At 37.5% G+C, this 12,783-nt stretch overlaps 1 protein-coding gene across 14 annotated transcripts in view; it reads left to right on the forward strand.

The window, feature by feature from the left end:
- Positions 1–12,783, forward strand: part of RXFP1 (relaxin family peptide receptor 1) — a 114,294-nt gene that overhangs the window by 72,657 nt on the left and 28,854 nt on the right. For 10 of the 14 annotated variants that reach the window (XM_070504981.1, XM_070504985.1, XM_070504975.1 and 7 more), the window contains 4 exons: positions 1,504–1,575; positions 5,351–5,422; positions 5,512–5,583; positions 6,194–6,268. In XM_070504981.1, the coding sequence (XP_070361082.1) occupies positions 1,504–1,575; positions 5,351–5,422; positions 5,512–5,583; positions 6,194–6,268 (291 nt within the window). The remainder of the gene's footprint in view (positions 1–1,503; positions 1,576–5,350; positions 5,423–5,511; positions 5,584–6,193; positions 6,269–12,783) is intronic. The other 4 variants (XM_070504986.1, XM_070504982.1, XM_070504983.1 and 1 more) reach the window with 1 other exon arrangement.

Raw genomic sequence — 12,783 nt, forward strand, 5'->3', positions numbered from 1 at the left:
ATAAATAAGTGCATGTCAAAGTCTGTCTGTGCATTAATGAGACAGATGCATTATCTACTACATGATTGGGTCCACAATGCATTCTGTGAAACTGTTAGATACACAATAAATTTAATAATAACATTTTACAATCTAAGTTAGGTTTTCTTGCATGTTGGAGAAATGGGGAATCTCTTTTAGTCAAAATTTCTAATTAACTGAGAATTTGTTCATCTTGATTTATTCCTTATAGCTCCTAAAATCTATTTTTAAAAATGCATAAAACTCAGAAAATCCTAAAGGACAATGGTTACCTCCACTCAGAACAAGAAATCAGGCTTGAAGCCCTCACTTTGTCATTCCCGCAATCTGGGGCCAGTATACATAGAAATGCAAAGCTTTATAGGGGTGCACGTGATGCAATTGCTTGTGTTCTGGTATCTGTTTCCTTTGACATCCAGTAAACTCAAGGCCCAACTTCCAGTGTGACTTTAGTTAACTATGTAAGCCTGCATTCTTGCTTGACATTTCCAATCTAATGTATATCCTTCTAGTCCTGATTTTTGAATCTCTGTTTTTCTCTTTTGTCATATGTACTCTTTGTAAGTTTCCTCAAACACTTTTTGGAGCAAGGCTTGGGCTGTCAAATTAATAAAATTAAAGTTGACTTGCCTGGCAGATTTATGATTACCATGGAATAAGGTTTGGACCTTAAAGATGTCACATACTTGTGGTTTTGCCAGCACTGTGTTGATCCCTGAATTATAGATGAATTATAGGTTAATTAACGGGTTAAAGAATTATAGCAGAAAATGTTAAAAAGTCTGGCTTCTAGGCCTATTCAATTAGTGAGTGCCTTTCTATGCATTAAAGTTTCACTCACAGAAAATTCAAATATTAAATTTTAGCTATTATATGTTCACCTTTATGACTAGAATTTCTAAACAAAAGCTAGCCTAATCCTACATGAATTTAATAACCAAACAAAATAGCATGAGGGGCTGGCCCCGTGGCCGAGTGGTTAAGTTCACGCGCTCCACTGCAGGTGGCCCAGTGTTTCGTCGGTTCGAATCCTGGGCGCGGACATGGCACTGCTCATCAAACCACGCTGAGGCAGCGTCCCGCATGCCACAACTAGAGGAACCCACAACGAAGAATATACAACTATGTACCGGGGGCTTTGGGGAGAAAAAGGAAAAAATAAAAATAAAATCTTTAAAAAAAAAAAAATCTTCACATCTATCGGATGTGAAGTTGACTATTAAAAAAAAAATAGCATGATATCCAGCTTCACTAAATTATTTTATGTTTACCTTTTTTAATTAAAAAAAATTTTTAATTGTAGTAAGATACACATGACATGAAATGCACCATCTTAACCATTTTTAAGTGTACACTCAGAGGCGTTAAGTACATTCACATTCTTGAACTACCATCACCACCATCCATCCACAGAACTCTATTCATCTTGCAAAACTGAAACTCTGTTTCACTGTGTTTTCCTTTTAATAATCCTTTTCACAGATGCCTGCAAAACAATAAGATTAGATCCGTATCCATCTATGCTTTCAGAGGACTGTACAGTCTTACTAAACTGTAAGTACCAGCACCAATTATTTTGTCTGTCTCATGGTGGCCTGTCAGCCTAACACGTTCCACTACCCACCAGCCCTCCTGCCCACAGCAGTGCCTAGGAGATGTGCGAACTGAAGGTGCAGCGTGAGAGCATTGTGCTAAGTGCATGGAGTTCAGAGTTAGACGGGTGTCAGTGCGAGTCCCAACTTCACCACTTGCTAGGTGTGTGAACCTGAGCAATTTATTTTTCTTTCTAAGCATCAATTCTCTCTACTTTAAAATATAAATTATAACAGCACCTACCTCAGGGTTGTTGTGAAAAAGCAAATGCGAAAATCCCTAGGAAGAATTAGGCACACTGTGCCTGGCACCCAGTAAGAACTCACTATCCATTAGCTGTGGTGACAGGAATGATGATAGAATGGACTTAATCAAAGTAAGAAAGGCTGGTGATCATTAAAAGTTCTGAAGGAGAAAGTCCGAAGACTTCCCCAGTTATTCTCTTTCCACTTATTCTGCTTTTATGAATATGTAAAGTACTATGAGTTTTAAAGAACAAAGCTTTTTTTATTGTGGTAAAATATATATAACAAAATTTACCGTTTTAACTATTTTTAAGTATATAGTTTAGTGGCATTAAGTGCATTCATATTGTTGTGTAACCATCCATCTCCAGAACTTTTTCATCTTCCCCAACTAAGACCACAAACCCATTAAAGGTTAACTCCCCATTCCCTTCTCCCCTCCCCCTGGCAACCACCACTCTACTTTCTGTGTCTATGAATCTCACTACTCTGAGTACTTTGTATAAGCAGAATCATAAAATATTTGCCCTTTTGTGTTAGGCTTATCTCACTTAGCACGTGTTAAAGGTTCATCCATGTTGTAGCATATGTCAAAAACTCCTTCCTTTTTAAGGCTGAGTAATATTCCACGGTGTGTATATACCACAGTTCATTTATCCATTTATCCATCAACGGACATTTAGGTTGTTTCTACCTTTGGGCTATTGTGAATAATGCTGCCCTGAACACTGGTATACAGATGTATGTTTGAGTCTTTGCATTCAGTTCTTTTGTGTATATACCCAGAGGTAGAATTGCTGGGTCAGATAGCAATTCTATGTTTGATTTTTTGAGGAACCACCATATTGTTTTCCACCACATCTGCACCACTGTACATTCCCACCAGCAACGCACAATGATTACAATTCCTCCACATCCTCATCAACTCTTAATATTTTCTGAGATTCTGTTGTTGTTTTGGTTTTTTTTTAATAACAGTCATCCTTACCGGTTGCGTCTCATTAGGTTAAGAGCAAAGATTTTTAAAATAGTCTTTCTCAAATTTCCATTTCATTGAATTCTACCAAGCAGCTAAAGCTTTCCTCCTAGAAGAAGTTATTGCATGGAAATATAATCAAAAATCACATAAATAAACAACTTCCTGTATTTCCTTTTCTGTTCTCTTGTTTCCTATCCTATCCCGCTTTTTATCCTTAACCCAAGAAACTCTTTCCAGTCAGATTCCTGGCTGGCAGGATCAGAGTTTGGGATTGAGTCAAGAGGGCCACTTAATCATTTGCTAGCAAAATGGAAGAAGGCCACTGGAGACTCAAAGCCTTAACAGTAACCACTTTAGCCACGTCCTCGTCCCTTCTATCCCATCCCTGCTCTTTTTTATCTTAGCAAATACTCAAAGTTAGTGTTGGACTCATCCTCATCAGCCTCCTGACTATCTTTCCTTCCAACCTTCCATGAATCTATTCAAAACTTACTAAACAGCATCTGCTTGGTTTAATGGTCAATGGATATGGCGGGAGGTTTTGAAAGATAGTACAGAACTGGAGAGTAAATTTAGAAGTGTCTTCCATTTCGTTCCATGGTTTTTTCATAGCACTGGACTATTGTTTGGGTGTTAAAGATGTCACATACTTCTGGTTTTTCATATTAGATACTTGCTCTTCATTTGTCCGTAAATATTCATTAGCCCTCATAGTATGCAAGTTCTTCAGCAAGACACCATGGAGGGCATAGAAAGATAAGTCAGACATGCTGCCTTCCAGCAGCTTACACCTCAGTATTTCAGGCAGAGTACTATGCTACCACTGGGGAGGAGCGGGCCTCTCGCTCTCCAGAAGCTTATAGTCTTATAGTTGGTGTGGAAACAACGCCAACATACACACAACAACTAGAGAATGATGAAAGAGATTACTTAATTAAGACCTAAACCGTGTTGTTCAGACCACAACTGCTATTATGATTCACTGAAAGGAGTGACTATTTTGGGTCCAGAGCAGTGAGGGACGGCTCTGAAAAATAAAGAGGACTGGCTAAAAGATGAACATAGGGTACCAGGGTGGATCAAATGCCTTTACCTGGGGGATTTCTATTGGCCTTTAAGGGAGCCCCAGAGGTGTTCAGGGGATGTGTTGAAGCTGTTCTTAACCTCTTCCTGTGCCCAACTAGGGCTCCAGGTTTGCAAGGAAGGGAAGGGAGTGGCTCTAATATGGGGCACCATCCCTTGCTACCCCTAAGCAGAAGTCAAACCTGATGGGGAACGGAAGATCCCTGGAAGGAGAAATTTTACAGGATGTCAGCTCTAAGATCTGTCAGAGTAGAGAAAAGAGAGAAATCAGTGTGGTCTATGTATCAGTGGATGTGAAATTTGAACTAATACTTGCCTAAGAATCATAGGCAGAGAGGAAAAAGAAGAAAAAAGAAATTAGCGTGAGAAGCATGACATATTGTTATACGTACTGAGTGCTTATGACATGCATTGCCTTACATGTTACAACAACCCAATAAAGTAGGTAGTAATATTATCTCCATTTTAGAGTTGGGAAAACTGAAGTTTTCAGAAGTTAGTTGCTTTCTTAAGGTCATACCATTAATAAGTACCAAAGCTAGCAATCAAACTGTCTGACAGCAGATTCAGAGCAGTGAATTGCCTCACTAAAGAGGTTGAGATAGGAATAAACACAGCAAGAGGAGGAGATCAAATAGAAGAACAGAGTTGGCTCACTTTGCAGAACACTAAGAAGTGAAGTTGGGTAGGTAAGGCGAGGTCACACTCTTCAGCAAGGCATGCAATTTCCTTTTTTCCAGAACAAGCCCCTGCCTGCCCCCCAACTTCATCTCCTGTCTCTCCTCACAGCCCCTTTGTGGTGAGATCGCTCTGATTTTTCTGGTGATCCCTGAACTTATTACTCTCTCTTACCTCTCTTGCTTTTGCATAAGTGATCTCCTCTGCCTAGAATAACTCCTATTCATTCTTTGCTTTGTGAATGATGTGTCTTCAACCAAGACTCTTCTCAATGGTTCCTCCTTGAGTAAAAGCTTCCTGTCTCCTCGCTCCTCCATGCCCTGCAGTTCCCACCCCGAGCAAAGCCAGGCGCTTTCTTCTCTGCAGCATCAGAGTAGCCATACGTTATACACTTCTCTCTTCTCCCCATGTTGCTCTGCTACCCTGTTCACATGCTGTCTTCCTTCTAGATTCAAAACCCCTCAAAGAAGGGATGATATACCTAGCACAGCGCATTGGGTAGGTACTCAAAAGAATGTGATGAATAAATGAATTCACAAATAGTGACTAATTAATTATTAATTAAGGGGAAATTAAAAGCTAGACATGGAAAGGTAAGTGATAAAGAACTTTCAGAGAATCAAAGGCAGGGAAACGGCATGATGAGAATAGTATATAAGAAAGTTTAACATGGATGATTATTGCTTTTCTTTTCCTTATTGTAAGATACCAAGAAGGGATAAATTTATTATAGTCCTTCCTCCTTTTTCAGGTATCTCAGTCATAACAGAATAACCTTCTTGAAGCCGGGTGTTTTTGAAGATCTCCACAGACTAGAATGGCTGTATGTTTAATTTATGTGGCATTTTATAATATTACTTTTTATTTTCTAAAATTATAGAAGTGAATCAATGTTTTTCTTCTGGCTGGCAGGATAATTGAAGATAATCACCTCAGTCGAATTTCTCCACTAACGTTTTATGGACTGAATTCTCTTATTCTCTTGTAAGTACAAAACATTAAAGCAAATATTTCAATTGAGAGAAAGGTATTAATAAAAATGACTGCTTTCAGTTTAACAGCATTAAATGTGGAATTGCTAAAACCCTAAAGAGTCCTTTTCAAGTAAAAACCATCTCTTAATAATAATCTATGAGGCTGTTTTGTAGTTCCAGCAATTTCATAAGATCTGTCTTCTAGAATGTCAGCCTAGCAAAACTGAATACAGCCTCACTATCAGATTTTATTGAAATGTTCTTAAGCACACTATTACTGCCCAGTATTAATCTCGGTAAGGAAAAATGACATTCATTTAAAATCACCTCCTTTTCACTATTTCACTAATCAACCACTATTGAAAGGTTCAAGCTTTTTTTCAGTTACTAACATTATTGCTCCCTCCATATATTAGCTCTCATTTGTTGAATTTTGTTACTGACAAGCACTTAAATACAACAAGACCTACAGGAAAAATTAGAAATTTAAAAATTAGAGAAAGAAGGCAACTAAGAATAAATTTTCATGGTTTTATAAGAATAATGATAATACCATGTTCGACATTAGTTGGGAAAATAACAAGAACAATGTGACTGCTTTTGTTTCTCTTCTTTTTCAGAGCACTGATGGATAATGTTCTCACCTGTTTGCCTGATAAACCTCTTTGTCAGCACATGCCAAGACTGCGTTGGCTGTAAGTTGCTGTATCTTCTCTTAAAGAATTTCTAATTCATTTTGGATATTAGGTTTTTTTACGATAGGTTGTTAATATCATATCACATTTCCTCAAACTACTTTAGCATGATTTTGCTATTAAACATCCCTATTATCTAAACTAACTCCTCTAAACTCTCAACAAAATAAAACATGTCAAAAAAAGATACTTTGGAGGCAGGAAGAAGGAAGACAGAGGGATGTCATGGTATCTATATAACATCTCCCCCTTCGCCCTGTGGATCTATTCACTGATTAATTTGGTACAGAAAGACTAAGTTACTTTAGTTTCATTCTTAAATTCTGCACGATGAGAATATGATATTTAGAATTTATTTTTGATGTCTAATCACAATAGAATATGTTCCATGGGATTTGTTATGTACCAGCTTTGCTTGTGGTGATAAGTATCACTCTACCTATTCAGAACTCAATTACACAGTAAATTTGCCTGTTTAAAATACAGGTAAGAGCCAGCCCTGATGGCGTAGTGGTTAAAGTTCAGCGTGCTTCAGTCGATTTGGTGGCCCAGGTTCTGTTCCCGGGCACGGAACCACACCACTCATCTGTCAGTAGCCATGCTGTGGTGGCAGCTCACATAGAAGAACCAGAAGGACTTACAACTAGAATATACTGCTATGCACTGGGGCTTTGGAAAGGAAAAAAAAGAGAGAAAGAGAGGAAGATTGGCAATGGATGTTAGCTCAGGTCGAATCTTTCCCAGCAAAAAAATTAAATTAAATTAAATACAGGTAAAAATGAAGAAATAAATAACCAAAATAACTAATAAAAAGTTTACTCAATAAACTACATATATGATATCATATGAAAACTCCTTCCATCTCTTATTTTGTGGGAAATTCTCAAAAGTTTTGTTGTTTAATTTCCAGGTGCACAGCAGATTAAAAGTGGGGAAAGTTAGAGTCAGAAATGTTGATTTTAGTGAGAAGTGGTAACTATCAACCTGATAATAAAGGAGGAGTGAGAAATGCTATAAAAAGCAGACATAGTGGGGCCAGCACAGTGGCATAGTGGTTAAGTTCGCGTGTTCTGCTTTGGCGACCTGGGGTTCATGGGTTCGGATCCTGGGCACACATCCAGCACTGCTCATCAAGCCAAGCTGTGGCATCATCCCAAGTACAAAATAGAGGAAGACTGGCACAGATGTTAGCTCAGCAACAATCTTTCTCAAGCAAAAAGAGGAAGATTGGCAATAGATGTCAGCTCAGGGCCAAACTTCCTCACAAAAAAAAAAAAGAAAATACAGCAATTCAAAACATACTAGTTTGGAACCATTTAGGGGAAGACAAACATCGCAAAAATCATTACTAAATCAAGAAGCATCTTGGTATGACAGTGCAGAACCATTGCTGATGACAAGCTAAAGTCGTTAAGGAAAGGGCAAATTAAGTTCGGTATCTTTTGTTGTAATTAAATTTTGGTTCAAATGAATACATTAACAGTTATGACATGCTCAGTCATCCAAACTTAGTAATAAAGCAAAATTGATCAATACTTCCATAAGCAAATTAACAATTTAAAAATTCATGCATTGAGACTAGAAGCAAATGTGAGAGATATTATGCACATATAATAATAAAACTTTCCTTTGCTTTTAAAAAGGCAGCCAAATCTACATTTCAGATAAAAATAAAAATCATTAAGATTTATTACTGGAGGTGGACTTTTTAAACTTTCATTAGTAAAACTATCACCTTTAAGTTTCAGCTATCCAAAACAATTCGTTCCATATGCATTCCTGATAGCGAATGTTATCCCAATTTTAATGCCAGTAATAATAATTCTTGCTTTATAAGTATCCATTTCTTTTAAAACTAATCATAATATCTTTACCTTGCAAATGAACTTTCATTTAGCAAGTATAAACTAGAAAATTTGATAAATGTGTTGGCAAAAAAAAAAATTTTAACTCTGATTTAGTGGAAAAACACACATAAAATAAAAAGATGTATGACAGCCTAGGATAATATGTTTGCAAGATAGATGACAGACAACAGATTAAAACCTTTAATATAGTTCTTTCAAAGGAATTAAAAAAACTGTAAACACCACAATAAAAGTTGGGAAATTTAAATAAGTATTAAATAAGCATATGAACAGATGGGGCAATAGCCAAAGGTGAACTAAAGGTCAAGAGAGTAAAGTAAACTTTTATTGTGAGATGAGACTAAGCAAGTTTATACATGGGCAGAAGCAGCTAACATGAAGAATCTGAAAATATAGAAAACAATGAGGATACATTATGGAGCAAGGTACTGGAATACGTAGAAAGGGTGGGGGGGCCAGCCCAGAGGCGTAGTGGTTCCATTTTCACACTCTGCCTCAGCAGCTTGGTGTTCCCAGGTTCAGATCCCAGGTGCGGACCTCTGCACCGCTCATCAAGCCATACTGTGGGGGCGTCCCAGATAAAAAATAGAGGAAGATGGGCCCAGATGTTAGCTCAGCAACAATATTCCTCAAGCAAAAAGAGGAAGATTGGCAACAAATGTTAGCTCAGGGCCAATTCTCCTCACAAAAAAAATAGGGGGTGGAAAAATAAAATGTGATACACACACACAGCAGTGAAAATGAATGAACTAGAACTACTTCAAACAACATGGCTCAATTTCAAGAACATCATATGAAGTATAAAGAAAAAGTCACAGAAGAGTACATATATTACAATTCCATTCCAACAATGTTTTGCTTGGGCTACAGAAAGCCACAAGACAATATTGCTCCCTCTCTACCAATGAGAAACAACTTTATAATCTAAAAAATCATGATTTTCATTCTCAAGCCCATCAGAGAGCTACAGTCATAAGGCAACCAAGTAAATGGAATTCTAAGGAGTGGCTGCGAGAGATGAGACATATACAGTACATCACTTTGACAGAGCACAGGGCGAAGAGTTGGCTGTCATAGAGCAGGTACGAAGAAAACTGCTTAAATTTTAGTCAACTTATAAAGGTCAAGTGCGGGCTAGTGTAGCACCTTAGAATAACTGGGAACCTCATACTCAGGGGAGTCAGCTCTTTTCCACTGGCCTCCGGAGCTCACAAGAAAAACCAGGAGCAGGCAAGGAAACCAGAGACAGTCCTCTTTGGTGGCACACAGGCACAAAACCCCACCTTCTTCCCTAGACTCTTTCTGCTTATGAAGCAGAAGCTTCAAGCCACTGGGAGAGTGACAGAAAACCCTCCCACAGGCGGGGACCAGGCACAGAGCCACTGCTTCCAAAGGAGGGGTGGAAGCAAAAGCACCCTGCTCCAGGGGTAAGGGCAGAAAAACCTCTCGAGCCCAGGATCTGCACTGCTACATGTGGTGGGTAGTGCTCACTTGGGTTGGGGCAAGAAACTGTCATGCAAGTTTGGCTTCTGGGGAAAGGGGGACAGCAACACAGAAAAATCCCCACCCCTGAAAGAGCAAGAAAAAAAAGATCTGTTGTCAAATTAGAAAGCCATCAACAGCGCCAGAACCAGAGATAACTCAAATGTTACAACTACCAAACAGGGAAATTAAAATACTTATGATTAATAAGCTAAATGATATCATGGAAAAGGTGGACAATATATACACAAGGACATGGGAAATGTCAGCAGAGATGGAAGCTGTTAAAGAGAATCAAAGAATTACTTCAAGAGGCTTAGCAGCAGACAGAACACAGCGGAAGAAAGAATCAATGACCTTGAAGATGGGTCAATAGAAAGCTTTCAGTTTGAATCAAAAAGAGAAAGGACAGCAAAATAAAGACAAAACAGAGAATTCAAAAATTGCAAGATAATATAAAATTGTCTAACAAAGGTGTAAATGGAATCGCAGAAAAAAACAAGAGGGAGAAGAGGACGGAAGAAATATCTGAAGGGATAATGAAGAATTTTCTAAAATTAATATAATACAGCAAACCAGATATCAAGAACCTCAGGAAAACCCAAGCAGAAGTAGAAAAAAAAAACCTGACAGATCATAGTCAAACTGCTGAAAACCAAAGATAAAGAAAAAACCTGAAGGCAACCAGAGAAAATAGAGATATTACATACTGTGAAACAAAGATAAGAAATGGAACACCAATTTTTTTTTTAAAAAAAGCTGGAGGGGCTCTGTTAATATTAGAAAAAATAGACTTCAGAACAGACACTTACACCAAGGATAAAGAGAGAGATCACATAATGATGAGGGAGTCAATTCAGCAAGAATACATCATAATCTTAATTGAGTATGCAGTTTCAAAATGAGTAAAGTGAAAACCATAGAACTACAAAGAAAAATAGCTAGGAGTCAAGAAATGACATTTAAAACCAACAAATCCACCAACATGTAGATATTTGATGTTCCTAAGGTGAACATTATTTAAAAGCATATAACTGATCAAAATCATATGGTGGGAGAGAGAAAAGCAGACAGGAAGACAATATATACTAATTACATCACTCCTTATAAAAGGAAATTAGTAAGTATTGTCATTCTCTAGGAAAGAGAACTATAGTATATTGGGTAAAGTTTTAATTATAAAGGTACCCAATAGAATATATAAACCTTTCTAAATATTATAAAAAAATTTTTAAAACATTTATTGAAAGTTTTTTTAACTTATAAAACCATATAATATTTTTAAATAGCAGACTAAAGTCAGATATATTTGTTATATGAATAAACATAAGTGGGCTAAACTTACTTATTAAAAATAAAATAAGATTTTCAAATTGGCTTGCAAGGCAAAACCTAACTCAGTACTATTTACAAAATAATGCAACTATAACTAAATGGCTAAGAAAGATTAAAAATAAAAGACTGGTCAAAAGTATGCACACAGATGCAAACTAAAAAAAAGCAGGTGTCATATTTTTTATGTAAGTGGGTAGAATTCTGAGCAATTTGCCTTAAGAAACACAGGAAAGAACATTTAAATGCTATCAGTGTGCAATTTCCAATGAAAGATATATATGTACCAAATAGATTCGTATAGCACCCATACAAAAGGAAAAACATACATACACAATAAGAGATAATAATCTACTTCTCTCAATCCATGAAAGAACAAGTAAAACATATGGAGAACTAACATAATTAATGTTGACTCTAATTGATGTATATCAAACTGCAGTGTCCCTTCTCAATATCGGAACTGATTTATTTGGGACAGCAATGTGCCCGGCTGAAATACTACATTCCCAGACCTCTCCGCATCTAGACACAGCCACATGACTAAGCTCCAAGCAGTGAGGCGGAAGATGAAGTATAGTGTGGAACTTCTGAGAAATCTTTTCAAAGAGAAAAAGGCACATCCTTCCTTTTCGTCCCTATCCAGAAAACAATGGATATGATGGCTGAGCTTGAGCATCGTCTTGGACCCTGAAGACAAGGACATGTGAACGGCGAATATGAAAGATCTTGGGTCTCTAACAACTTTGTAAACCTACCATGCTAGCCCTGGACTACCTAACTCTAGATTATTTTTCTTTTGCCAAAAAAATTCTTGTGTCGTTATGCTGTTATAGTTGGGTCTCTGTTATATGTACCTGCGCCTAATCCAAATAGATATGCACCTGAAAACAAAGAGTGCCCAAAGAACGTTCACCGAAATGGACCATAGATTTTAGGACATACACGTACACAAACCAAACTCGAGAAAACAGCTGGAGGGACTAGCCTAAAGCAGGAGAAGGGTCATCTCCTCCTCTGAGACTAGAAGGAGACCAGGTGCACACACAGGTAAGTTTATAGATGTCGGGCAGAAAGTCAAGGGCTTTTTCCCTCCTTGATCACCTCAATTTTCTCTGTGAAATAGGGGCCATAAATGTTCAAAAGGCAGGGGAGGGAGTAGTGACTAAGCAGGTTTGCGCAGTTAGAATGCCACTAGGGGATAAGAGAGGAAGTTGAGAAGGGACAGGCTAGTCGATTATTGGTGTTTTGGTTTTTGTTATTATCCTTCTTTGGATCCAAGAACAAAATTTTCATTTTCAGCAGTTCTGCCGTGTATAAAGGGAAAAATAAAATGGTTAGGTTCAGAGGCTCATTAAGTTGGAAAAGTGGTCTAGACATGAAATAAGAGAAACAGCCCTTGTCGGCTCCCTTAAAGCTGAGAGCTGGGGAATAAGAAGCAAATTTGTACGCCTCAGCTAATACATATGCAGCAGACCAGATCCCAGCGTATCAAGGAATAAAGTCTCTTATTTTAGAAAGAAAGCCTAAGCAAATTTATAACTCAAGGTTAAAATAAACTTAAAATTAAACAAAACTAACAATTTAACCCAAAGTCCCTAATTTATGCCTTGATGTGCCCCTCTTACTGATTTTTACAAATTAGTAAGTTAATACTAACTTAAATATTTTGCTAGCTTAATAGAAAAAAAGTTACATAAGTAGCCAATAAGAAAAGAACATCAACTCACCTAAGGATATTTTGCAAGGCTTAAGAGAGCATCACCACCTGGTGGTAGATTCATGGTAAAAGCAATAAAACAGGAAAAGGAAATGGTCAGTCTCTGTCATTGA

The sequence above is a fragment of the Equus asinus genome, chromosome 3 (assembly GCF_041296235.1).
Source record: "Equus asinus isolate D_3611 breed Donkey chromosome 3, EquAss-T2T_v2, whole genome shotgun sequence".
Lineage (NCBI taxonomy): Eukaryota > Metazoa > Chordata > Mammalia > Perissodactyla > Equidae > Equus > Equus asinus.